At 52.1% G+C, this 27,620-nt stretch overlaps 1 protein-coding gene across 1 annotated transcript in view; it reads left to right on the forward strand.

The window, feature by feature from the left end:
- Positions 1 to 27,620, forward strand: part of LOC101686749 (gamma-2-syntrophin-like) — a 179,829-nt gene that overhangs the window by 61,618 nt on the left and 90,591 nt on the right. Inside the window, 3 exon segments of the mRNA XM_045069242.1 lie at positions 9,780 to 10,050; positions 16,738 to 16,781; positions 16,874 to 16,933. Coding sequence (XP_044925177.1) covers positions 9,780 to 10,050; positions 16,738 to 16,781; positions 16,874 to 16,933 — 375 coding nt within the window.

Below are 27,620 nucleotides of genomic sequence, written 5' to 3' on the forward strand. Positions count from 1 at the left end.
CAGTTCAAGGACATCCCCTCTGCAAGTAGGTTTAGGAAATTGCAGAGTGGCCTTTGCCAACCTCCAAAGACACAGGCAAATGAGGGAGGGAGACTGTTTTGGGAGAAGAGGCCCTGTGTCGGCCCCTCAGGCCTCCTGGGCATGCTGCTCTGGAGGGCCCTGCTGCACCCACCTCTCCCTTCCCCTGCTGGAGCCTGTGCCTGACGCTCCTCCCACCCCCAGCCCATCGGGACATCCTGCTCCTCTGCCTGCTCCGGTGTTTCCCCTTCCTCCCTCCCTAGGCCAGTACAGCTGTGACCACCTCCTCCTCCTCCTTCCTTCAGCTTCTTTCATCCTTGACCCCCTTCTGCCTGTGACCTTCTTCTGCCCTTGACCTCCTCCTTCCTTTGACTTTCCCTCTGCCCTTGACATTTTTTCCTCCTTGACCTTTGGTTAATTTTGTACATTGTGAATGGTTCAACTTAAAGACTTTTGCCAATATCCTTCGGTTGTCACGGAGGTCTGGATTTTCAGGTGTTCTCAGGTGGCCATTCCAGATATGTTTCTTTGGGCTTGTGGCTGGTATAGACATTCTCTGTGGACCGGCAACAGGCTTCTCTGGTCTTGTGCCCCAGACTGGGGTGGCTGGGTTAGGACGCACTGGTGCACCTGTCAGTGAGAGACCCAGGAGCGCGTGTGGGGTGCCGCTCGGGTCTGAACACCCTGAAGGTACCAAAGGGCTCCAGTGTCCTCATATCCTCGCCTAAACTGTGGGTTTTGTTGTTTTTACCAAACTGTTGGGAATGCTAAGGAACTCTGGGAGAGTTTTGAAGTAATATTATTTTCATTCAGTTCATTCCTCCTGTCTTTTCTCTGTAAGCTGGTGTCACATTCTGTGGGATTTCTGAGCGTGATCTGGGGTTCCCTCTGGGCACGATCAGAGACTCCATTCTGACCAACAGCAATTCTTTGTGCTTGATTTGGGGTGGTGTTCCCTGGGGGCTCTGAAACGAGTTTTGTTTTTGTTCTGAAAGGAACTGCTGTGCCCTCTCAGCCTTGAGCTCAGGACCCTCACCCCACGAGTCCCACGCTCCACCAGCTGAGCCAGCAGACACTCCTAAAGTGAGTGTTTCAAAAATTCTCAACCGATTCTTTCAGGATTCATAATCGTGTTTCGAATCTTCTCGAACTTTGATTTTTTTCCTCTTATTCTAACAGCTGATGGACTCAAAGGATTGTACCCACATCTCCAACCACAGTTTTAATTATGTTTATCTACATTATTTGGTTATTGGCTTTAAATTTGAATATTTGTTGGAAATGTGTGTGGTCTTGACTGTTGAATCCTCTTGATGTTGTGTTTCTTTATTTATCTTGAAGTTTAGAGAAGGAGAGCGAGTCGGGGAGGAGCAGGGAGAGGGACTCCCAAGCTGACTCCTCCCAGAGCTGGAGGCAGGGCTCAAGCTCGCAGCCCTGAGATCAGGAATCAAGAGCAGAAATCAAGAGTCAGACGCTCAACCCATGGAGCCTCCCAGGCACCCTGTGATCTATCGTCTCCTCTTGTCAGTGTTTTGTTATAATGTTTTACTTATAGTTGTTGCTGGAACACTTTTTTTTCTTTCATGAATGGGTTTAAATGGGTTTGACGTCCTTCAGGGAACTCATATTTCTCTAGTCTGTGTGACACTGTCTTTCCTTTTCAGTATTTTTGTATATTTTCGTGTGTCTTCAGTTTATTTCTGTCATTATTCTATTGTCAGCAGAACTCCTGTGAAGAGCTTTCAAAACTGAAACAAGCTCTTCCCTCCTGTCTGGGAAATCTGTTCTTTCCAAGATGAGCAGTTGCATTGTCTGCCGGTAATGATAATTTTTCCTCTTCTTTTCTAGGCATTAAACACCATATTTTGATTCCCCGCCTTATTAACATAGCTGGGATTTTCAGAACAATGTCAGACAGTAGTGACAATAGTTGGTGTTTTGTAATAATTTTCTGAGATTTGTCAACAAGATCCTAAGATTTTCTGTCCTGGTTTATTTGGGTGATCTATCACGTGCTGACGAGTAACTCTGTCCATGTAGCTGGCATGTTATTCTTTTACTCCTGAATTTGATTATTGGAGGGCTGAAGACAGTCTGTTTTTACTCAGAATTGAGATTCTTCCTTCATTTATTTCTGTTGTCTGCGGTTGTCAGGTTTTTGATTTTTCTGTTGAATGTCTGAGAGTGATTCCCTCTTTCCTGTACTTTGAAATCCTTTATGCAGCATAGGATTTTTTTTTCCTTCAAAGTTCAAGTCTGTACCCATTACTGATCTAAGCTTTGAGCCCTTATAGAAGGCGCTGATTAATTCCGAGTTTGTTCGTTGTCTGCAGATCTATGTGAGTTCTGATGAGCTAATTTCTATGGAAGGTTGTCACCTACAGAGAAATGGTGTGGCTCTGTGCCTCTCCTGGCTGTGGCCTGCCTGGCCACATTCTGTCCTTGTGTTCACACGTGGGGCACTGGCACACTTGTGGGACACACCCCAATTTGTGGTGTGTGGCTTGTAGTGGTGCCACAGGCCACCCCCTCACCCACGCTTCATATGTGCCTGGATGCCTGGGAAATGCATGCTCACAGCTGCATCCTCCCCGGCTGCTTCTTCCTGCCCAGTCGGGACAGCACGTGGCTGCACGGGTCCCGGATTGTTGTTGCTCAGGAGACTTAGCAGATGGTTCTGGTCCCCTTGCTCTCAGGATTCTGAGGGTTATCTCAGTGGTGGCTCTTATTAATTCATGGATCTGAGCTGGGATCAGACCTGCCCTCTTACTCAGAAAACCTAACACCGTTGCTGAGGGGTGACCCATGTACCACGCGAGTCCATGTGGGTATGATTTGGTGGTGGCCGTCATACTGACTGGGCTGCACCAGGGCATGATCACCACGCTGAGGGGAGCACCACACCCGGCCGATGAGTCCTGGCACCTGCCCCCACCCCTCTGGCAGCCACAAGTCTCTGTTCCATGCATTTGCTGGTCCTGGAGCTTTGGAGGCCTTGGCAACTGCCTGCTCTCGCCAGTGGTGTCTGCAAGCCGCCTTCACGGAGTCTGTGGGAACTTCCTTTCTTCTGTGACTGGACGATTCCATCATGTGATGCATCCCTTTGTCACCCGATGGACACTCGGGTGTTCTGAGTGGCGTGGCCGTGGACACTGTGGATGTGTGTTTGTGCGTACATGTGTTCGGTTCTGCCAGTTCCATACGTGGGAGTGGACTTGGTGGGTGAGGTGGGCGCTCTGTGTCCAGTCACGGGGGGAGGGGCAGCATTTCCATGGCGTGCAGGGGTCCTGGGCTCCCTCTGCCTTCAGATGAGAGCCGCCTGCGGGGGGATACGTGGCGGGAAACCGGTACTTGAGACATGCTTCTTGTGGCCAAAAATAACAAAGTTTGAATCAGGTGCCTCAGAATGATTGTGTCCATGATACCGTGTGTGGATGTAAATAAGCCAGGGTCGATGCTTGTCAGAGTACTTGAGGTGGATGGACTACATTTGCCTTTGTTAGGGCATTTGGATGTTATCAGTTTTCGTAAAAATCCTTAACCAACACTGCTTCTTCTCTAATATAACCTCGTAGAATGTGAGTTTCTGCGACCAGACTGAAAAGAAAAGATTATTATGGAAAAAGAAAGTAGCATGTGGCGCTAGTTCTGCCTGTGAACGCACAATGGCTTCTGGTGCCTTCCTGGAAAGGCTTCCGGTGCCCTTGACCTTGGGGACCGTGTCTTCCTGAGGTCGTGGGCTTCCCCTTGTTTTAATAGTGTCCACGAGAGCCATGTGTGCCATTTTCTTTTTGAATACAATTAATCCAACTGTAAAGAAGTTCAGTGTCATAGAGACTGCCGAGAGCAGGGTTACAAGCTTGTTGAGCCTTACAGTCGTCCTGATGCCTGCAGTCAGGTGCACGCCCTGTTTTGTGACAAGAGTGTGAACGTTCCGCTTGATGCCGGGGAGTCTGCTGAATCCAGTAACCTAGCTCAGTGCCATTAGAGATGTCAGAAGCTTATGACGTCCGGTGTCACGGGTGTCCCCAGTGGAACATGTGGCACCTCAGGAAAAGTTAGGCAAAGTGCTGATTCTTCACCCGTTTCCCCACTGCTGTTCCTTCTTCCCAGCTGGGTGCATGTTTGTGGAGGAACGCATCTTTGCTCACAAGAACCCACCTGCACAGTCTCTCCCTCTTTGCAAACCCACATGCGTGTGGAAAAAGTGCGAAGCGCGCAGACTCTGTTTCCATAATGAGGGTTTGCCTCTAATTTTGCTTTTTTGAAAGGGGTGAAAAATTCCCACCTAAAATATGTAGGTTTAGAAAATACATATTAGGGGCTTTGGGATGGCGCAGCAGGTGAAGCGTCTGACTCTTGGTTTCAGCCCAGGTTGGGGTCATGAGATCAAGCCCCGTGTCTGGCACTGCACTGAGCAGGCATCAGCTTTCTCTGCCTCTCCCTCCAACACTCTTCTCTGTCTCTCTCTCCCTCTGTAAATAAATAAGTAAATCTTGAATATATATATGAAGAATTGTTTAGATAGCTTCAACAGTAGCGTCTGAGACTGACAGTTGAATTCATTTTTTTAAAAAGATTTTATTTATTTATTTGACAGACAGAGATCACAAGTATGCAGAGAGGCAGGCAGAGAGAGAGAGAGAGGAGGAAGCAGGCTCCCTGCAGAGCAGAGAGCCCGATGTGGGGCTCGATCCCAGGACCCTGGGATCATGACCTGAGCTAAAGGCAGAGGCTTTAACCCACTGAGCCACCCAGGCGCCCCTGACAGTTGAATTCTTGTAATGACAAATGGTGATTCATATATTTTGCTTCAATTGTTTTAATGTCTTTTATGACTACCAGGTGTGTATACTGGTAGGACTTTTTTTCCCCAATATTTTCCTCACAATTGATTGCATTTTAAAATATAATTTAAGCAGGTGGCTATCTATTTTAAATAATATTGAAATGCTATTTTTTGTGTGTGTGTCTAATCCAAGTTATTCATATGTTATGCCATTTTATTAAGAGTCTTCTGATCTTTGTGACTTTTATGGGATTCTGTTTTTGCAGAAATAGAAATTAGTATCATGAAGCTCTACCTTCTTTCCCCTAAAAATATATTATAAGGATGTCATTACTGACAGACCTTGCTTGTTTCTCTGACGGCTCTAAGTGTACCAGGATGGGGAGCCAGTCACTTTGTATCAGATGGCTGACCGGCTGCTCCCTGGTCAGTGGAACTGATTGAGATTGGACTGGAAATGACTTTTAGGGCAGTCATTTGAGAGACCAGATCCATGGCATGTTCCTGGATTGTGGGGCAGTGTGAGCCCTGCTTTGTCTCCCCATGGGCAGCCGTGTCTCTGAGATTCGAAGCTGATGCAATCCCAGAAGGTTTGGATGCTCACTTGCATCTGTGTCCTTCTGTGGCTGGTGGTCAGTGAGGGGCAGCTCCCCAGAGCCTCCCGCTGTAACGGACGGCTACCCCGTCTGGAGTTGAGCCATCTGAGGAAGGATGTTGGTCTATGAAGAAGTGAGGGAGTTTGCAACCCCAGGTCCTGATTCTTACCCCAGACCGGCCCCCCAGGGCTTGCCTTGTGTGGATCAGGTCTCCCTCCTTTCGTTTCTAACCAAGCAGCCTCCCCGTGGTTGTTCTCAATCTTTCTGCCCAACAGAATCACCAGGGAATTTGTGACCCTCACCTGGACCTGTGAGCTGGAGTCGCTGCTGGGGGCCAGTCTCCCGTGGCTTTGGATGCTCTGCAGGTGATTTTAGGGAACAGCTCAGTTCAGAACCCCTTGCCCCGCCCCAAGCTTCCAGCCTCAGCTTTTCTCCCTCCTCGTCCTTGTTCAGTGCCTGTGCGCCTGCCCCCATCGCTCCCACCCCACCTTCTGTGGCTCTGGGGTGGCCGCCCTTTCCTGCCCTCCATGCCCCATGCCCTAGAGAAGCTCAGGGAAGAGGTGGTGTCTCTACCTTCGCAAAATCCATGAGGATCTATCCATCTTGCTAGTCTGTTGCTGGTAGGGAACTGTCTCCTAAGGTACAAATTCCTCTTTTTTGTGTTCCAAACTAAAAATGCCTTAGGTTTTTTTCTTTAAAATGCGTATCATACTCGATGGCATGAATCATTTCAGAAGGTGGGGTGGAAACGTTTCCCACGTGGCTGAGTGCGTAATGGCGGTGTAGGTGGCGGTGTAGGTGGCGGTGTAGGTGGCGGTGTAGGTGGCGGTGTAGGTAGCGGAGGGCTCCTCCTTCTGCCACGTGGACTCTGATGCTAACTACAACCAGAAACACGGGCTGACAGGCAGGCGGGACAGGCAGGCGGGACAGGCAGGCGTGCTGTCAGAGGAGCTGTTTGGTTTCTGAGTTTGCTTCCCGTCAACTCTGAGTCTACTGCAGCAGATCGGTTTTCACCGGGAGCTGGTCTGCCGTAGAGGGTGGCAAAAAAAGGACATGTCTTCTGCCAATAAAGTTCCGGAAGTGCACGCACCCGGCTGGGCTGAGAGGACAGGAGCTCCTAGCCTGGTGGCAGCCCACTGGTGGCTGGGGTGGTGGGTCCTCCTCCCAGGGGTGTGCAGGGGCCTCCCTGGCAGGGCCTTGGGTGAAACCATGTTTCGCTGCAGTGCCGCTGCCCAGTGTTGCCCTGCTTCTGCCTCATGTGCCCTGTCAGAAAAGCCCAAGGGTCTGAGAGGAGCCGGCTGCACCAGCTGCATGTCTGTACCCGGGATTGTAGGAGGGTCTATGGGACGCTTCGACTCTGCTGCTGCTGTCTTAATATCTAGTCTTGTTCCCAGCCAGTGTCCCGCTGCCACAGGTGTCCACGCTCACCGGGGGCCCTGGCTGGCCTCTCCGAGTGGCTCTTCAGCCGTGTTTCTAGCCCTGGACTGTTTTTACCTGCAGTTGTTCTTACAGCTGGATGATGACAGAGCCCATTGATTCCAGGGGCTGTTGACAGTAACAGGCATAAGAACCATTATTTCCTGTAGCACTTTGAAGGGCTAGGAAAGCAGCTGAGGACACTGAGGATGTCTTGAGTTTGCATCCTGATGGTGCAGGGGCCAGGTCCTGGAGAAGAGTCCCGCGACGCCCGGGGTCAACTGCAGAACTGGTCCCTGCCAGGACGAGACCCTCCTCTGCCCATCCTGGCCCCCAGGACCCCTGCATTCTAGGAAGTCCAGACCTTTCTGTCCAGGTCCTGACCAGTTCTGCAGTGAGCAAATAGATCAGCTTTGGGACGGTTGATACACTTCATTTTCTTATGCACAGATGGTTCTCTGTTTAATTAGTATTCTTCAACAATTCCAATAAAGGATCCAGTGTTCTCCTTGAAGTCCTCAAGTGGTTTTGGTGGGTATAGCCCTGGGTACCGAGTGGATTTTTGGAGGAAATTCTTTTTTTTTTTTCTCTTGGTTCTATGTGTAATTATACAAATTGTGTTTTCAAAATAATTGTGTCCTTACATTATTGTTTATAAATTATTATATAAACATGCAGCCATGTTTGCAGATTATGTAGATTGAGTGTGATTTTTATGCAGCCGTACCTACGCTAGCCGCAGTGATGTCTGACGTTTGTGTCCTTCCCAGTTCTATTGGTGGACCTCAGTATCCTTTGTGAATGTTGTAAATGCCGTTGGATTTTTATACCTTTAAACTCGTTTATCCTGTCTGATGGGAGACAAACTTGTTCAGGAAAATGCTGCGTGACACGCTGAGGTGGGGATTCTCACCACCTCGTGCGAGGTTTTTGGAGGCGTTTAACTGGTCTTTCAGAGACTCACAAAATTCCTATTATTCCTGCTGATTTTAGGAGCACTTTTTACCTTCTGTGTGTGTCTCTATCAAATATATGTGATGCCAAGATCGCTCACTCTGTGGGTAACGTTTTGATCTCTTTGGGGTAAGTTTTATTTAAAATAATTTCTCAGTTTTTATGTTGAACCGTTAGTCCCTTTCTGGATTAGAATTTCAAAATTAGGGCATCTGCAGGCTAGAACTGGTTTTACATGCTGTTCAAATCAACTTTACTCTGAGTCCATGGAAATGTTTTCACCTGTTTGCTTTTAAGCATTTTGTTGATTCGCCGTGCAGCTGTCGCTCTGAAGTCGGGCTGGACTGGGTTGTTTTCTGTGCTCTTCCCCGGGGCGCTGAGTTATGTTTTCCTGGGTTCTTTCCTACCTGACCTTCGTGTTGTGCTTGTCACATGTGAGCAGACAGACGAAAGTGGATTTGTTCTGGGCTGTGTATTCTGTCTTCTCTGCCTAGCTACTTTCTCAAGCAAATACCCCATATTTTCATTGCTAGAACCTCAAGATGGTTCTTTATACCTGGCATTGTATGTCTTCTGCCTGGGTGTCCTTCAGGATTGCACTCACTCTATATGATTACAATTCCATTTGAAATTTAAAATTATTTTGTCAGTTTCGAAAGACTTGCTGGGGTTTATGATTTTGTTTTGAATTCACAACAGATTAATTCAGAGACTGATTTGTAGGTGAACTCATAGAGAACTCCGACCGCTCCAGAGCAGGAATCTGTCCAGTTTGTGAACACGATCCATAACTTATTCAGGTCTCATTGTTTCCCTCCCAGTAACAGTCTCAGATTTTAAGTGTGGAGACCTGCCCAGTTTTCATCAGCCGGTTTCTGGATGCTGGTGGTTAATTCTCCGCGAAGTGTATCCTTTCCTTTCCAGGGTTGTTATTTGTTGCTGATACATTGATGCTCCTTTTGCGGTATTTTCCTGATAACCCATTAGCTGGTAGTGATGCTATGCTGTAGACAGAAGGTTGGAATGTTCGCGGGACAGATGTGATGTAGGTGCTTTGATTCTCCTGCTCAGGGATCCCACCTGTGAAACAGCTTCATTCTACTCCTTTCCTTTGTGCATCACGTGTGTTTGAAGCATGTGCCGTATGCCTGCTCGAACTGGCCAGGAGCAGCAGCAGGAGCAATCGTGCATCTTTTTCTTAGCCTCTGTCTCCAGGGGAAGCTTCCAATAATCCCTCATGGTGAGTGACAAATGCTGTCTTTTTAGATGTTTTCCCGAAGGTGAAGGACGGTGCCTTTTACCAGAAGGTTCCATTGTGGATGAGTATTTAACATTATCGAACACCGTCTTTGGAATTTATCAGTGATCTTGGGAGTCTCTTCTTTTTCTGCTCATGTGGCTGATTGCCAGTCTCGAAGGGTCCCTGGTACACGGGTGCTTCTGTGTGGTCCCATCCCACAGTGTCCCAGGGCTGGGCTGTCCCATCACAGCATCTGGCCGACTGATGGAGTTTGGTTACTCTGAGTCACAGCTTCATCCTGGGAGCAAGGTCTTTCTTGGGTCATCCTGTCTGGGGGACAGCACTTCTGATACAGTCGGTTTCCATGTAATGATGAGAATACTGATAACACGTTTTGCTGATTTTCAACATTTTTTGCCATTCAAAGAGCTTTGATAAACATGGAAACAAAAACCTTTCTAAAGGTAGAAAAGTGGATTTGAACAAGGTACTAATATTTTCAAGCTTTTAAAGAAAATCCTAATTTTCTTTTAAAAATATTTTTATGAAATCCCGTAAGAACTGCTTGGAAACAGTAACTCAGAATTCATACTTACCATGTGTTAAATTCATGAAGCCATGGCCATACGGACTTTTCTGTGCTGTCCCCACGTGGTCTGTCCCGGTGCATTCTCGGGGGTTGTGGGTGAGCGAGCTGTGGTCCTGCCACAGCCCCCGCAGTCCCCACACTCATAACCTCTGCCTGTGTTTCTGCTTTGTCCCACAGGCCAGAACTGGCATTGCCTCCCTGTACCATGAGGGGTCTGGAAGCGCATATGACATCTGCCTGAAGCTGACACCAGAGGTCCTCATGGTGCAGAAACAGGACGTGGTCTGTGTCGGGGGGAGCAGTCATGGTGCCCACGTAAGTGCCCCGGGCACTGTGCTCTGCATGGGCTTGCCAGGGAGGCTCCTCGGGAAGGTCACTGACGGCCTCAGGACTGTTTGCCCCCCCCCCCGCTATTTAAACGTCCCCAGCCACAAAACAAGGTCAGGTTGAGGTGTATCGCTCTGTGTCCCTGCCTTTTGTGGTTTCCTCATTGATGTGTTTCCCTGGAGAAGATGTCCCCACACACTGCAGCGAGACACGGGACACACTCTTGCTGGAGATGGAGACAACGGAGTGTGGGAGGTGATGCATGGCTGAGGGTTTCCATCTGGAACGATGAGCAGTGGCACACAGAGCAGGCACTGGCCTGCACCACATATCCTCTTGCCCTGGTGTCCAGGCACAAACAGGCGTTTCCACGCTAAAGCTCCGTTTTTCTTTTGGTTTCAGTCACTTACAGTGAACTTCTCTGGAAGGTGAGACACATTTTGGGTAGAACTGTGCGGACATCCGGTCCTCCGCCTGTGTTCGCTGTCTTGGCAGCCGGTTCTGGAGGACACAACTGGCTGTTGAACAGAACCTGCTGAAAAGTAACCAAAGTGTCCGTTAATGACCGGTGTTCTTGTCACAAAAGAGAGAAGTCAAAATTAAATTTAATGATTTTTAAAATCTACTGGGGCAGGGGGTGCCTGGGTGGCTCAGTGGGTTAAAGCCTCTGCCTTCGGCTCAGGTCATGATCCCAGGGTCCTGGGATCGAGCCCCGCATTGGTCTCTCTGCTCAGGGGGACCTGCTTCCTCCTCTCTCTCTGCCTGCCTCTCCACCTACTTGTGATCTCTGCCTGTCAAATAAATAAATAAAATCTTTAAAAAAAATCTACTGGGGCAGCACCAGAGTTTCAGATCTGCGGACCTGGGGACGCTCGCGGCAGAGCACGGGCGCAGGGGAAAAGCGAGCAGAATGTCGGTGGCCAAGAAGGACGGCCAACCTGGCGGCTTGGGGGAGGGGATGTTGGCCCACCCACATGACCTGGTGTTTCCTGAGAAGTTAGGGAGGTGGGACAGGGGAGAAGAGGACCCGGCAGACGGGAAAACAGGGAACGTCTTGAAGTAAGACAGGAGCCACACATGGAGCCAGGATCCCCAGGTGCCGCTCAAACAACATGTCAGACACGACAGTCTCCATCTGAAGACTCCCACAAGAGCACGGATGGGAGACCCCGGGGTGGTGGGTGCTGAGCAGGGACTGGGGGAGGGGGCCCTGGAATGAGCGGCCGCCAGTTGAGGCCGAACAGCTGATTTCGCCTGGTTGATGAAAGGTGCCTGGCCTTGGCCACAGGAGCCGGGCAGATTCTGGGAGGAGAGGGAGGCCCCGCATTTCCTTCACCTCTTCACTATCGGGTTCTCATGGGGGATGCGAGTGTTTGCGCTCCTGTCTCTCTCTGGCTACGGTGGGCGGCTGTGGTGCTGTCGTCCTCGGGGGCAGGTTTCATCTGCCTAGGAATGGAGGTCCGTCCACATTCTGACTGGGATCTAGACCAGGTCCAGGATATTTGGACTCCACGTTCTGGGATCTTGATGGGGCTTTTCAGCCCCACCCCCCCACCCATGCATGCCCCACCCCCCCCACCCATGCATGCCCCACATGCTGATGGTCCAGGGAGCTATGGGCTGGCTCCGCCGCTATAGACCTTCGCAGCCCAGACCACGCTGATGTTCCCCTTCCTGCACTCGTGTTTACACAGACCGGTAGTCGCATTCTGGAATATTTATCTCCTGGGTCTTGCCTGTCACTGATCTTGGTAGAAGAAAAAAGAGTTGATCGGTTTTGAGCAGAAACTGCTTCCTAGACACTGTGCAGCCCTGTGAGAGCTGTTCTGACTGCCAGCTCAGCCCAGTTGCCTTCCAGAAAAATTGTCAGTTCCCCACTTTCCTGCTGGAAAAAATGCTTAAAGTTTTCAAAAAGTTTGAAAGTGTTTTTAGAAAAGGGATAAGGCACCCGCAGGCTCATGCAGAAGAACGCCGAGAGACGGAGCCATCGCCGGCCGCCCCAGCCACCCCTTGGGGATCCCAGCAGATCACTCGGTGTCTCACAGTGACTGAACCTGTTACAGTCGTCTTCAGAAATTGGGTTTATCTCTTACGTGGCAAGTACTGGGCGACTGTCAGCAGGCTGATATTTCAGTTTGGAATGAAGATTGGAAGTTGTATTAACGGAGAATTATAACGGAGAATTATAACGGAGTTGTATAGGACGGAGAAGTAGTCATCACGGCGCCCGCCAGGTCTGGCCGTGCTGATGGTTTCTGTGCTCGGCTCCATCCCCGCATCTTTGTGTTATTCCCGTTTAACGTGCCTGCGCCCATGTCCTCTCTGTGGTTCCCGTTTGCTTCCTCTTCTTGCCTCCATAGATCAGAAGTCGATTAATGTCAAAACAGAGTTTGGGATTAAATGATAAAACAGAATGATTTCTGTTTGTGAAAACCAGAGCTAGGATGGGTTGGAAACGAGTTTGTTGAATACCATGGATTGTGAACTGTTCTCCCCAAGTCTCATTATACATTTGATTGACATCATCATTTGCTCCCCCGGTGAGTGAGGGCAGCCCCCGGGCCCCGAAGGGTAGTGTGTGATGGGGCCAGAATGGGGTCTGCGGAGTGGTGGAAAACTTGTACAATAAGTTTTACAATAAGAAGCAGGGCGGCCTTAGAGCCGGGATTTGGGTGGCCTTAGAGCCAGGATTAACTTGTACAAGTCCGCAATAAGAAGCGGGGCGGCCTTAGAGCCAGGATTTAGCGAGTCTGCAATAAGAAGCGGGGCAGCCTTAGAGCCGGGATTTAGCGGTGAGTATACACGGAACAGCCATTAGGTTGGGATTCTAATTATGGGATCTGGACAGTCAAAGTCGAGGTTAGAGGGTTTCCTAAAGGACCTTCTAAAGGCCAATGGCACGCCGTTAAAAACGAAAACTGCTAGGATAAAAATGGTCAAGCAGCAGCTGAAAGACATTCAGCCCGTATGGATTTTTCCCCCAAGCCCTTAGTTCTTTGGAAGGATATCCTTACGGGACAATGGAAAGGCCCAGATCCTGTATTAATCTGGAGCAGAGGTTCCGTTTGTGTTTTCCCACAGGACGTGTGTGCAACCAGCTTCCCTTCCAGAGCTATTTCAAACATTCAGCAATATGTTCCAGTTCACCAAACAATGGGCTGGCACAATTGATCTTCTTGTCCTCCTTCTTATTGGCATTCTGCTTCTATTCAGAAACATTCACCAATGGAGAACACAGCAGCGAGAGCAGAGCCGAGCTATAGTACAACCCTTATGTCAATAGAGGCTGGGACATCGCCCCAGATATGGCTAAGCATGCTAGATCGGTAGTCAAAGACGGGTAAGATCAGTAAAGAAACATACCAACCTAAGACAGGACAGAGATCATCGATATCTTGTGTCTGATGACGGGTAAGGATGTTTTCTGCTACTGACGACCTAAGACAGGCATGATCTCTGCCATAAAACAAAAAAGGGGGAGATGTTGGGGACTGCCTCCAGCCTGGAAAGTCCCCGCCATTACAAGATGGCACTTGGCTCACTCAGCAAAATACACTGCAAGTAAACAACGAACATTCTGGTGAAGCCCGCCTAAAGGAGGACATAGTCATTGGCTGTTTCAAATTTAATCAGCATAGTAACAGGACTCTCATTGGCTCTCCCCATTGCTTGGCCCCTTATTGGTCCCCCTGCTGCTTATAAGCTAAGGAAGTTGACGAAATAAACAAGAAATGAAGCATTAACACCGAACCAGGCTTCTTGTCGTCCTTGCGGGTCGAGGGCGACAGTAGGGTATAGACTGTGACCCAGACGTGCAGGCACGTGTGCCCACGCAGATGGAGGGGTCCCACCCTAACTCCTGGGGGTCCACAAGCCTTGGTCGTCTCCTACTCTGAGATGGGTTAGCTTGGATCCGATGGGTTTGTGGAGACACTTTGGGGTGGGTGAGCATGGGGCTGGATTTGGAAATTCGAGGCCCAACCTGACTCCTCCTGCCTCTGTGACAAATTGCAGTCCCCTCTTCATCTCCAGTGAGCTGGCTGTATGAGGGAGAGGGTGCCAGGGTCCAGTCCTGGACCTCATGGCTGGAGCAGACAGAATGAGCATCTCAATGTTCCTTCCTTCGTGTAGACGAACCGGTGAACGTCATGTTTTGCAGCCAACAAAACAGTGTGACGCAGACAGTAAGTGGACTTCAGTGCTGAAGAGAAATGTTGAAGCCTCACACGTGCTGGGGGACCCAGGCTCCGAAGGATGGGGGGCCGGGAGTCTTGGGTGGACAGAGCCTTCATCTCCAGCAGCCCATGGCAGAGAAGGTGACTGAGGCAGAGAAGGGGATGGGCGGCTGTCATTGCTCCTGCTTCTGCAGGCCACCGCAAGTGAAAACCGAGGGAAGCAGGTTTGCAACGAGGATCCCACTGACTGGGCTGCAGCCCTCACCGGCCTTCCAGGTGGACGCACTCAGTCCCCCATGCAGACAGAGAGCTGAGTCTTGGGGAGTCTGGGCAGTGAGTGCAGGTGCTGTTCTGGAGATTAGCTCAGTGCAGCACTCAGGGCCACATGCTGATGGGCTGCTTTTGGTTGGACCCCAGGACTGTCACTCTGTGGGGCCTGTATTCTGACGGCTGCAGACACCTCTGGTTTCTCCTGCCTGATGTGAAGTGTCCGGAGAAACCTGTGTGGCCGCGGCATGAGGTCATCACACACAGAGATAGGGGACCAGGTACATCGTGGGGCCTGGGGTATGGAGCTGAGGTCGGCAGCGATGTGCTCCTGGGCTTCCTCTGTGAGCACCAAGGCCGGTATATCTGTGACTGAGGAGCCATCCCAAACACTGTGGGTGGATGCCACTCCCCCGCCACCACCTCCCACCGGCCTCACAGCGTCAGGAGGACACATAAGCCAGGCTGCCCAGGGTGCGGGCTGCTCAGCGCCCAGAGCGCGTGAGCCCTAGTGCCGATGGGAGCCTGGGCCGTTGGTGGAGCTGCCAAGGACAGGGCGCCCTCTGGGCGAGGCTTGTTTTTGGGAGTTAGACCCAGGCCACTGAGGAGGGCGAGTCTCTCTCTGACAGTTCTGGTTTGCGGCGCCCTGAGTGGGTCTCTCCTGAGACATCAGTGTAGACCAGAGAACAGCAGAGGTGTCCAGTGACTGGTTATTTTTAACTGATCCGAAAATCTTCACATTCTCATTCTTGTTTGACTTTAATAGAAAAACTTTCTGCCGTTGTCCCTCTTCTTTCTCACAAAACTGAAGGCAAGAATATTTGTTGTAGAAGCAGGTGGTTGAGCAGAGGTCAGTCTCACAGGCTGTCATTTCGCTCTGCGGGGGGCTGTGACAGGAGGGGGTCTGTGTGTGGGCTGTACAGGGATGCAGGCCATGTGCAAGGACAGGAGCCTTGCAGCGTCTTCAGGGGGGCCTGGCCACACCTGAGCCACCACCCGAGGCTTTCGTTGCTCAGTGTCCTGGGGGTGAGAGCAAGATGGAGACCCTGAGACGTTCTGGGGACGGAGGACTTCCCGCGCGAGTGCTGCTCAGCCTGATCACACCATGAGAATTTGGCACGGGAAGTTTTGACAGCACAGCCCAGTTTGAAGGCTGATCCCCTCAGCCAGGACAGGGCCTGGTCCCACACCTGCCCCCAAGGCCAGCATTGTCCTGTCCACTGCCCCCAGCTCAGAGCTGGACAGGGTTCAGGAATACAGAAGGGCAGAGACAATGGAGACAGACCCGGAGACCGACACGGAGGAACCCGGGTCACACAGCTGGGCCACGCAGGCTTTCTGGGCATCGTTGCCATGGAAATGAGAACACCGTTAATCACCTAAACTCAGCACCGTTGCATTTAGTCACATGAAGGCTGTACCGTATTTTCAAAGAAGTTTAATATTTGTCAGTGACAAGCAGTGTTGATGACTGGCATGAAGTGCGCTCAGGGGACAGAGAGAATTGCCGTGTTAAGGGGATAGCTTAAGGGGATAGTATCTGGTTTCTGGGATTTAACCAAAGCCTGAAAAGTTGAAACAAATTCATGGGAGGGCAGGAAGCCGAGTTGCTTTACATTTTGGGCAGATGTGCTGGTTTCTGGGAAGCCGCCTGTCCCCGCCTCTGGGGACTGGAGGGCAGAGGAGTCCCCTCTGGGGACTGGAGGGCCCCACGGTGCTGGGAGCCTCTGGCATGCCCAGGGCACGTTCCATCCGTGTCCCCCAACCCAGCTCCCTATCTACAGCCGCCAGGGTCCACTCATTCCCCAGCAAGAGCGGAAACGGTCAGCAGCTTCTGAGAGTCCTGCTTTGTTTTCTGTCCTCACTCAGCAACCACCAGGACTCAGACGTCACATGTCAGGCGTGGAAACACATCATTAGGAAGAGGTGACATGCGAGTTTCATGTTAGGCCACCCTTGCGTGTCTGGGAAGTTTCTTAATGGGCTTGCACTGGCCACTCAGCTTGGTGGCGGGAGCCTGCTGCTTCTCTGCCCACGCTTGTCCACACGCTCATGGGCTCGTGCACGTGCATGTGCACCCACGTGGTCTCCACACACCCACACACGCCAAGTGCACTCACATCTGCTCAGCTCACATGCCATGACATATGTGCGTGCACGCACACATTCAAACACAGTCACCCACACATGTGCTTGCATGCGCACATTCACACACACACACACGTGTGCAGCACACTCACGCCCACACGTGCATGTGCCCACACACAAACCATAATGGTCACTGCGGACACAGCTCAGACAGGAGTCCTGACAGAGCTTGACGTCCCAGATGTTTCCTAACCCCGTGCCCTCTTGCCACCCCGCAGCCGACCAGACGGGGTCGCTGTTTGTCAGAGACACTGTGCTGCAGGTCAGTGCTGCGACTCCCACCCTCAGCCACGCTTGTCCAGATTAGTGGTGACCGTCGGTCGTCCTCCAACGTCTCAATTGCTGTCTCTCCAGGTGAACGGCACCAAGGTAGAGAATGCAACCCACCAGGAGGTGGTAAGTTTGCCACGTTCGGTGACTCGGCCCTGGTCAGCTCCTCTGTTGTGGCTGCCTTTCTCTCCAAATCCTGTCTCACGCAGTGTAGATACGGTTTTAGGACTAGGGAGGACTTGGTGGGCGTGTTGTGCTGTGGGATGACCGGGGGAGGCCCGGTGCAGGGCGGTGCACCACGGCTTCCACAGGCTGTGCCAGCAGATGGCTCTGTTCCCATCCCCGTTGGGAGGACTGAGCTGCAGGGAGCAGGGACGCTGCCCGAGCATTGGGGTCGCTGGCCATGCTGAGAAGCGTCGGGCGTCCCCCGGGCTTGCTCTCCCACGCTTGTGTGTAACTGGGCAGACAGCTTGCGGGATGGCTCGTGATGCGCCCGCCAGGGATGAAGGTGTGCCCACACGCATTACCCGGCCTTCCTTCTGTGGAGGAAGACATGACCCAGGTCAGTCAGATGTGGGGAACAAGGAAGGATGAGCCAACACCCGCGTGAAGCCGTCCAATTGGAGCAGCTGACCCTGGGATGGAACCCACGAGGTGGAGCAGGTCGTAGCTGCCGCCAAGGGGAGGGGCGACAGGACAGCCTCACCGTGCAGCGCTGGGATGGTGCCTTGGGGCGGGGCGAAGCTGGGAGGGATGCCTGGTCCTGGAGGCGATGTGTAGATGCCCCTCACAGGCAGCTCATTCGGAGGGTAACGGAACCGAGCCTACATCCCGTCTGTTAACGTCCCCCAGCGGGTCAGCAGGTATCCGTCCCTCGGGGTTGGTTTTTCCGGGAAAACGACCGGTAACTCCAGGTAGGGCAGACAGCTGTGCTGCTGGACCATCCCTGCGATGGGGCCCACTGAGCTTCCAGGACACCCGCTGACGGTCCACTGTGTTCACCCACAAAGGACCCATGTGCACACCCACCTCTTCTTGGGGGCCCACACGCAGCCCCCGATCTGCACTGGGTGTGGGGAAGGTGCTTGCAGTGGGGACAAACAAGCATGGAGTCTCGAGGGATGCACAGTCCGGGGCGTATGTGCACATGCGTGGAGTATCCCCAGCTATGCTCTTCCCGAGCCACATGTCTGTGCGTCTCTGGGGGGGGTTGCTTCCTCAGGGGAAGGAAGGCTTCAGGGGCCCCTGAGCACCCGGCCCAGCCCAGGAAAGCAGACAGGTCGACCCAGAAGTCATGCTAGAGTAAATTATGGGCAGACCTTGTAAACAGAGCGAACTCCAACGTTCGGTACAAATACGCCTTCAAGTCAGATTATCAAGTAATTCGTCCAGATTCCAATGGGGGCTAAAAGGGGCCGTTCAGCCTATTATTGGGGCAGATTCCATTTTTCAGATTCATGAAGTTCATAAACATGTTAAATAAGTGAATCCCTCATAAACACATGGTCTCACACCCTCATTTTTCAGAGTAAATTCTAGCTTCAGTTAATTCTTTTTTATTTCAGCATAACAGTATTCATTGTTTTTGCACCACACCCAGTGCTCCATGCAATCCGTGCCCTGTCCAATACTCGCCACCTTGTTCCCCCAATTTCCCACCCCCCACCCCTTCAATACCCTCAGATTGTTTTTCAGAGTCCATAGTCTCTCATGGTTCACCTCCCCTTCCAATTTCCCTCAACTTCCTTCTCCTCTCCATCTCCCCATGTCCTCCATGATATTTGTTATGCTCCACAAATAAGTGAAACCATATGATAATTGACTCTCTCTGCCTGACTTATTTCACTCAGCATAACCTCTTCCAGTCCCGTCCAGATTGCTAGAAAAATTGGGTGTTCATCCTTGCTGATGGAGGCATAATACTCCATAGTGTATATGGACTGCATCTTCCTTATCCATTCATTCATTGAAGGGCATCTTGGTTCTTTCCACAATTTGATGACTGTGGCCATTGCTGCTATAAACATTGGGGTACAGATGGCCCTTCTTTTCACGACATCTGTATCTTTGAGGTAAATACCCATAGAGCAATTGCAGTGTCATAGGGGAGCTCTATTTTTTATTTCTTGAGGAATCTCCACACAGTTTTCCAAAGTGGCTGCACCAACTTACATTCCCACCAACAGAAATGTCTATACTGCCTAGAGCAATCTATACTTTTAATACCATTCCGATAAAAATTCCACCGGTATTCTTCAAAGAGCTGGAGCAAATAATCCTAAAATTTGTATGGAATCAGAAGAGACCCTGAATCATTAAGGAAATGTTGAAAAACAAAAATAAAATGGGGGGCATCACGTTACCTGATTTCAAGCTTTACTATAAAGTTGTGATCACCAAGACAGCATGGTACTGGCATAAAAACAGACACATAGACCAGTGGAACAGAGTAGAGAGCCCAGATATGGACCCTCAGCTCTATAGTCAAATAATCTTCGACAAAACAAGAAAAAATATAGAGTGGAAAAAAGACAGTCTCTTCAATAAATGATGCTGGGAATATTGGACAGCTATACGTAGAATAATGAAACTCGACCATTCTCTTACACTGTACACAAAGATAAACTCAAAATGGATAAAAGACCTCGACCGTGAGACAGGAATCTATCAGAATCCTAGAGGAGAACATAGCAGTAATCTCTTCGATATCAGCCACAGCAACTTCTTTCAAGATATGTCTCCAAAGGCAAAGGAAACAAAAGCAAAGATGAACTTTCGGGACTTCATCAAAATCAAAAGCTTCTGCACAGCAAAGAAACAGTCAAGTAAACAAAGAGACAACCCACGGAATGGGAGAAGATATTTGCAAATGACAGTACAGACCAAAGGTTGATATCCAGGATCTATAAAGAACTCCTCAAACTCAACACACACAAAGCAGACAATCATATGAAAAAATGGGCAGAAGATATGAACAGATACTTTTCCAATGAAGACATACAAATGGCTATCAGACACATGAAAAAATGTTCATCATCACTAGCGCTCAGGGAGATTCAAATTAAAACCACATTGAGATATCAGCTTACACCAGTTAGAATGGCCAAAATTAGCAAGACATGAAACAACATGTGTTGGATGGGATGTGGAGAAAGGGGAACCTTCTTCCACTGTTGGTGGGAATGCAAGTTGGTGCAGCCTCTTTGGAGAACAGTGTGGAGATTCCTCAAGAAATTAAAAATAGAACTTCCTTATGACCCTGCAATTGCACTCCTGGGTATTTACCCCAAAGATACAGATGTAGTGAAAAGAAGGGCCATTTGTACCCCAACATTTATAGCAGCAGTGGCCATGGTCGCCAGACTGTGGAAAGAACCAAGATGACCTTCAACGGATGAATGGATAAGGAAGATGTAGTCCATATACACTATGGAGTATTATGCCTCCATCAGAAAGGATGAATACCCAACTGTTGTAGCAACATGGATGGGACTGGAAGTGATTATGCTGAGTGAAATCAGTCAAGCAGAGAGAGTCAGTTATCATATGGTTTCACTTATTTGTGGAACATAACAAATAGCATGGAGGACATGGTGAGTTAGAGAGGAGAAGGGAGTTGGGGGAAATTGGAAGGGGGAGGTGAACCATGAGAGACTATGGACTCTGAAAAACAATCTGAGGGGTTTGAAGTGGCGTGGGGTGGGAGGTTGGAGTTCCAGGTGGTGGGTATTATAGAGGGCACGGATTGCATGGAGCACTGGGTGTGGTGCAAAAATAATGAATACTGTTATGCTGAAAATAAATAAAAAAATAAATTAAAAGCAAACAAAAAAACTCATTGAGATTCCACCTTATACCAGTTAGAATGGCCAAAATTAGCAAGACAGGAAACAACATGTGTTGGAGAGGATGTGGAGAAAGGGGAAGCCTCTTACACTGTTGGCTTCAGTTAATTCTAAAAGGAATCATGTCAACTCTGCTCGGACGCAAAGGAGCCACAAGATGAGGCTTCCTCACACATACACTGCCCCAAGCTTCGGAACATGGGGGGGACAGAATGTGCTTATTTCCACGGCAGGCGTACATGGGAATGAACCTGCAGCTTCCCTCTGGGTTACACACTCTGGGCTTCTCTCCACATCGGTAACTGCTGTTCGAGCAGTCGCCATGGGGAGCAGACCGTCTGTGGGTAAGTCTGTGTCGCACAAGTTCTGAGACACATCCCCCGAGAGAGCAGGACATCACTGGGGCTGACAGTCGCATGGTGTGGGCAGGAGGAGCCCGCATCCAGCGGTCCTGCGCCAGGGAGGAGCTGGGCCAGCATGGGTCTGCCTGGGAGCTCAGGGCGGGCAAGGCCGAGCAGGTCTGTGCCCACAGGATCTCGGTATGGCCGCGTGATGGATGTCGTGTTCCTGCATTGTGGTCAGAAGCATCACAAAGATCTTGCAGACGTGAGAGCATCTTGGCTGAGTCTTTGCCAGTCCAGCAGAGCAGACCAAGCTCTTAGGAACGACAGACACATTGGCGAGAGCTGCCCTGATTAGTAAGCATTTGGGAGCTTACCTCCTGGTGCCTCCTAGTTGAGTCAAATCCATCCTTTCTGACCTGTTTCTGAATCCATCCAGCCTCAGGGCAGAAGTAAGGTCAGTCACGTGCATTAGTCGCAGAATGGAGATGGCGCGGAGCTCAGAGCAGCTGCATGTCCCAGGCGGTGCCCACCCGGGAGCATGGCCGCTTGCTCTGTCTGTTGGAATGGGACTCGCTCTGCCCTGGCCAGTCGCTCGACAGATGTTCATGGAACTCCTCTGACACTCGGCAGTGGGGCACCGAGGTGGGCGTAAGCCAGGCTTCGGCCTCAAGGGTGAGTGTGGTCCGGGGCGGGGGTGGTGCGCTGGTTCACGCTGGAGGCCGGCTGCCCAGTCCTGCCTCTGCTCTCCATCCACTAGGCTCTTGGAGAGACACTTGCCCCATCCCAGCAGACTTGCCCTGTGCCACCTCCCTCTGTCTTCTCTGCGGGGATCAGGTGTTAACGTTCCCCGTGTCTCTGTTCAGGTGTGCATGTGCCCGGAAGCTCCACCACCGTGAATGGAAGGTGCTTCCAGCAGACGTTGCATCCGTAATCAGGAGCCAGGTCAGAAAGGAGCAAAAACACACGGATTAGGTGGGTGGGTTGTAAGTGGAGGACTAGATGACCGACGGATGGACAGATAGGTGCAGATGATCGACGTACTTTCTCACTCAGAGGCTGGGAAATTGTTGGAGGAGGGGTTCTCGGCCCCAGAGCCCATGACTGGCAGCACCCCACGGAGATTTCTGCAGATAACCTTCAGTTCAGGTCAGTTTCTCCGTCTCTAGCTGGTAGTGTTTGATGGCACAGGAGCAGGAAACAACTTGTAATAATGTCGCAGGCATGGTTCATGGGAGATGGGTCCTGGGGCGGCCGTGGAAGCCGAGACTCCTGCTCACGTGCTCACCTCTTCCAGCGAGACTGGTCCAGCCCCGTCTTGCACAGACCAGTCCCCTAGGTAACATTGCTGCCCACGCCCAATTTTGTGGCTTCATGGGGCAGGGGACATCCAACCCATGGTGACCACTTCCCTTGTGTTGTGGCTCATGGACCCACCAGAGTGCGGCCGCCCCTCGTTGTCCTAGGAGCGTCTCTCCAAAAAGAATGTTTCCAGACAGATATGGTTTTATCGACATGGCTTCATGACAGACCCCAAGCATGTGCATGTGACCGTTCTGCTGCCTCCTTGGATGCCACCAGCAGCCCATCTACATGGACACTCCAGCAACTCGGGTCTCGAGTCCTGCTGCCCATGTGGCAGAGCCCAGTGTGACCAGAGCACGGAGACGCTGCCAGGCTTGTCACAGCCGAGTGCCTGGTGGACTGTCGGGTGAATGGGAAGAGCAGAGTGCCTGGACGTGGTTCCAGTTCCTTCAGGACCCATGGAGGCTGCTGGCAGCTGTGTTGTCTTCCTAGATGCTGACATCTGACATGCAATGACTTGTCCTTCAGTCTGCAAGGGTTGGCGTGCCCCAGGCCACTGGCAAACACATGGAGGTCACGGGCTTGCATCTGGTGTGGGGCCATGGCTTGCTGCCCTGGCATGTTACCAAGTTCTCCAAGGTGTTGCCTCATTTTCCCCAGCTTGAAGAAGCCTGATGTCACCAAGGTAGCAAACCAGCAGTTGGCCCAGGAAGAGACCCCACTTCGTGTAGACTGCAGGACAGACAGATGGCTAGTGTGGCCGAGCGGCAAGGGAGGAAAGGCACCGTCCTTGTAGCTGGAAAGGACAGTGTGAGTTGTCCCACCCAGGGAGGCAGGGGCAGAGTGGGCGTGCACAGCCCTGTAGCTGTTACTGGGGTCCATGGGCTCATGTTCCCGGCCGAGGGCCGTGGTCACTGCTGACTCACCCGCTGTGCGAGGCTGAAGGGGTGCGCGAGCTGGGAATGTGGGACAGACTGCTCGTCTTTTTGGTCCTTCACGCAGCCTCGCAGCTGGTTCTGTTGTGCCAGCAGAAGCCATTCGAGGTTTTGCACAGGCCCCTCCTGACCGCAAGTCGAGAAGCCGGCGTGGAGATGCCACTGGCCAGTGGCTGCGTCTCTGCAGTCTGTTCGGAAAGAGTTGCTGCAGGCTGTGTCCAGAGCCACCGAGACACGGTGGGCTCAAGAAGAAACAAAGGCCACCATCGCCTGGCCCCTGTGAGCCCGTGCTGAAGGGACCATCATGGGCTTGGGTCCAGGAGGAGGACCCCGTTCGGGCCCAACACTGATGCCACGTGTCCTCCTGTGGGTGCCAGTGGGGAGGCGGGTGGTACAAATGTTTGGTCGGAGGACTCGAGGGCGCACAGTCCACAAGTCGGCTCAGTTCTGGAGGCTGACGGGGACTCTGTGGCTCTCTTGTGAAGGTCCAGTCTCTGTCCCATTAGAGCTCAGGAAAGCAAGTCTCAGGAAGGCATGTGGTTATGGTGTCTGTGAGTCACTGTGGGATGGAACCCACGCTCACCAGACCACCTGCCGCGGCCCCTGAGCCATCCTACCTGCTCCCTGTCCCCACCTCCAGAGCAGACATGAGAAGAAGGTGGTTTCCTTCTTTGCAACTGATTCATTCTCAAATTTCAATTCGTTCCGTGAGTTCTCGGGTCCTCTGTTGGTGGAAGGCTGGCATCCCGGCAGAGATGACATGGTCCGTCTGTGGTCATCCACGAGGTTTTCCCCGCATGCCGGGATTTCAGGTGTAAAAATCACCAAGAACTTGTCTGAGGATGATGCCAGGGATGAGATTCTGTGAAGAGAATTTCAGCTGATTTACCAGAACATGCCAGTTAACCCGGAAGAAACGTCCGAGTGGCACCCACCTGGCTTAAGACCCCAAATGGCTCCGACTCCAACATCCATGTGCAGACGTGCCTGTCATCACAGGTGGTAAGTCAAGAGGCCTCGCTAGGAAGGGCTCCCACGAATACGGGCATGTGATGTTTGCCGAGGTGGAGAAGCTAGTCCGGGCCTGACTGTGGTCCCAGGGGCTGGAGGTCGGTCTGTCTCTGTCCCGCAGCTCAGGTTGCTGGGGGAGTCGCCATTTTAAAGGGACCGTGCATTCCGCTTGCTCTCTCTCTCTGCTGTCGGACAAGTCCTCCCAGCTTCCCAGCCAAGATCGAAGCTTGAAGTGTGACCTCCTGCCAGGGACTCTGGGGGTGTTTCAGAAATGGGAAGTTTGGAGAGACCTCATGGATACCTGGTCTAGCCCCTCATTTCACATAGGAGGACTTTGAGGCGACCAGGGACCCAGTGGCCTGCTTGTGTCTGTGTGGACGAACATGGAGGAGGAGCAGGAGATGGGCAGGGTGGCCCGGGCCCCAGGGGGTCCCCCTCCCATCACAGTCGGGAGCCAGGACCAGCAGTGAGCAGGGACGCCATGTTGCATATGGTGCTTTCCCACGTCCGGCCAGCGCCATGCTAAGCAGGAGTCACATGAAGGAGACGTGTACAGGCTGATCCCTTGCGAGGTCCTCGGCACAGAGGAGGAGAGCTTGCAGCTGGACTCCAGCAGGTCAAAGATGAGGACGGCGGACCAGCTGCTCCCTGAGGCTGTGTGGATGTTCCTTACAGCACGCTGCCCTCCTGCCCGCAGAGTGGGCTTCTGGGGATGGAGGAAGGACACAGAAGCCAGGAGGGGTAGGACAGCTGGGGCAGCATGGGGAGTCCCTGTCCAGCCCACGGCTGTGGCCTCACCTGTGCCCCCAGGTTGAGCACGGCTTGGGGCACCACACCCTCCCTGCAGAGCCCAGGTGGTGACCTCGGCAGCCCTGTGAGTGCACCCCCCTTTCTTCCAGTTACTCTCCATGGACCTCAGTGAAGGGTTAGGAATGTATGTGATTAGTGATGGGCCTCAGTGAAGGGTTAGAAATGTGTCCAGTCAGTGGTTAAATTGAAGTGAAAACACACTCATTCTTCTTGTCAAGTGTGTGGATGTGTGCGCGTGGACGCGTGTCTGCTCGCCCATGCAGGAGAAGTGAGGTTGGGGCGGCAGGGTAAGGGCCTAGCCGTGTGGCCGGGTGGACTTTTCCTGCATTTTCCTCACCACTGACTCGGTTCTGAGTACATCACGCAGGTGCTGTCAGTGCACACGTGACTAGGGGCAAAGCAGGGTCCCTCTAAACAAATCAGCAGCAGCAGCGGGGAGACCAGGTGGTGGAAAGGGTCACGGCTCTGTGCTTGTCCCGTCCGTAGAGACCCCTTGCATGGACCCACACTCCGATGCCCATAAAAATCTGGTTTTGAGATCTGGGGACAAGCTGGCTGCGGAAATCTATCTGCAGATGTGCTATGATGAGATTACTGGTGCCCATCCTGCCCCAAGGGGTCAGGTCTGCCCTTGACCACTTACCTGATGTTCCTCCACTACTAAGGTGCTGATCACTGATGGAATAACGTCCCCTTGGGAAGGACTTCGTGTCACAGGTCCCTTAGTAAATGGTGACTCACACGTCACAGCCCGCACTTGCAGGTGCGGAGAACTAGTTCCGATGCTGTGTAGACTCTGCTGGTTTTCAGGAAACAGAGGCCGGCAGGACACTGGTGTTCATACTTCTGACGCTCACCAAGTAAGCGCTTGCCTGGCAGGTGGGTGGCAGGGAATGGGAATGAGCCACTTGATTCATAAAACACAGAGACGTGTTCATGCCTCTCTTGGGCCCCCGGGCTGTGCGTGTCCCTGTGACGTTGGCGTTTCGGAAAGGCCGATGGACTGATTTGCGACACCGTCTCTGATGTCATCCTGCCGAGTGTTCTGTCCAGTCTGCAGAAATGCCTTTTCTTGGGCGTGGACGTGTGACTCACCCGACTCCCCGTGTTGGTCGTGAGACTCACACATAAGGGCGCACCGGCTGGGAAGAGGCCTGGCCAGAACTGGGAGGTGTATCACGGTGAGAATCGGCGGAAATCTTTCCTGCTGTCTGAGAGATGACACTGCCTTGGTGGGCATGTTGGCACGTGCCGACATCCGTGGACTTGAAGAGCGCGGCCCACGGCTGTCGGGTGTTGGGGGAGTTGCAGGTGTACTCAGTGGTCGGGCACACTGTGCGGTCACAGACCGGGGACCTGACGGGCGTCATGTATGTGAGAAACGCGCCTGCTTTGTTCTGAGGAAGAACACGACAGACCGTGCTCCGTGGTCACCTGGAAAACTTCTCATTGATAGGGCCTGAGGGACTCCCCAGCCATTGTCATATCCCGGAAAACTAGCTGTGCTCCGGGTTCCGGCCAGATGTGTGGCCCTGAGCCAGAATGGCCTGGAATCCCACCCCCACCAGCCCTCTGCTCTTGCCGCTGCGTGTGTGGCTATCCATGCAGGAGGCTCCTGGGATCTGCGGATCTGGGATGCCCGGGGGCTCAGTTTAACATCTGACTCTTGGTTTTGGCTGAGGTCATGGTTGTGATCTGAGAGTCATGAGCTCGAGCCCCATGTTAGGTTCAGCACAGAGTCTGCTTGAGAGTCTCTCTCCCCATCCCTCCCCCCACCCCTGCTCATGAACGTGCTTTCTATCTCTCTCTAAAATAAATGAAAAATTTTAAATGGAAACACGGAGGGCATGGTGATGGGGGAGGGCACACGTGCGGCTCTCCGGGCTGTGGAGAGGACAACAGTAGGTGTCAGGGACACCTGTGACAGCCACTAAGATGCCAGGCCCAGGGACATGGAACCGATAAGGGAGCAGGAGCCAGAGGCGACCGGAGTTGAGGGAGGGCCGTGCAGGCGAGTCCTGACTGGACGCACACCAGCCAGATGCTGGTGAATTCCATTCCCCTCTGGGCTCAGGAGCAGCGACGTCACACTTGCTTCCATGTCGGTGAGTGTGCGAGACGCAGCGAGACATGGAGATCCTGGTGGAGTGGGAAGTGACCAAACCCTGGATACAGTGCGATGCCCAGCATAGCAGCGTGGGCACGTTGAAGGGGCACCCGCTCATGTCACGGAAACCCAGAGCTCATGCCCGTGATCTGCTGGGTCCCCATCACCCAACTTACCTGTGCCTGCCAGCATCTGGAAATAGGCCATCTGTGCCATTCTGCCGAGTCCTCCTGACGGGACTTCCTGGTGGGGGAGTGGTAAGTGCAGACGACGGCCGGGGGTGGCACCCCCATGGGTGCATGAGGGTCTGTGTAGATGGCACACGCATGTCGTGTACTCAGGGCGGCGGCTGCTCCCGGGGCCATGGGGCCTCCTTGTCTCAGTGGTCGTTGCCAGCGCGCAGTGGGTGAGGAACAGTCCAGGCGCATGGGGATCCTGTCTTTTCTCTCCGAGCCCGGTCCTTTCTGACGGTAACGT

Source organism: Mustela putorius, unplaced genomic scaffold, assembly GCF_011764305.1.
Source record: "Mustela putorius furo isolate JIRA1106 unplaced genomic scaffold, ASM1176430v1.1 tig00003914_pilon_pilon_pilon, whole genome shotgun sequence".
Lineage (NCBI taxonomy): Eukaryota > Metazoa > Chordata > Mammalia > Carnivora > Mustelidae > Mustela > Mustela putorius.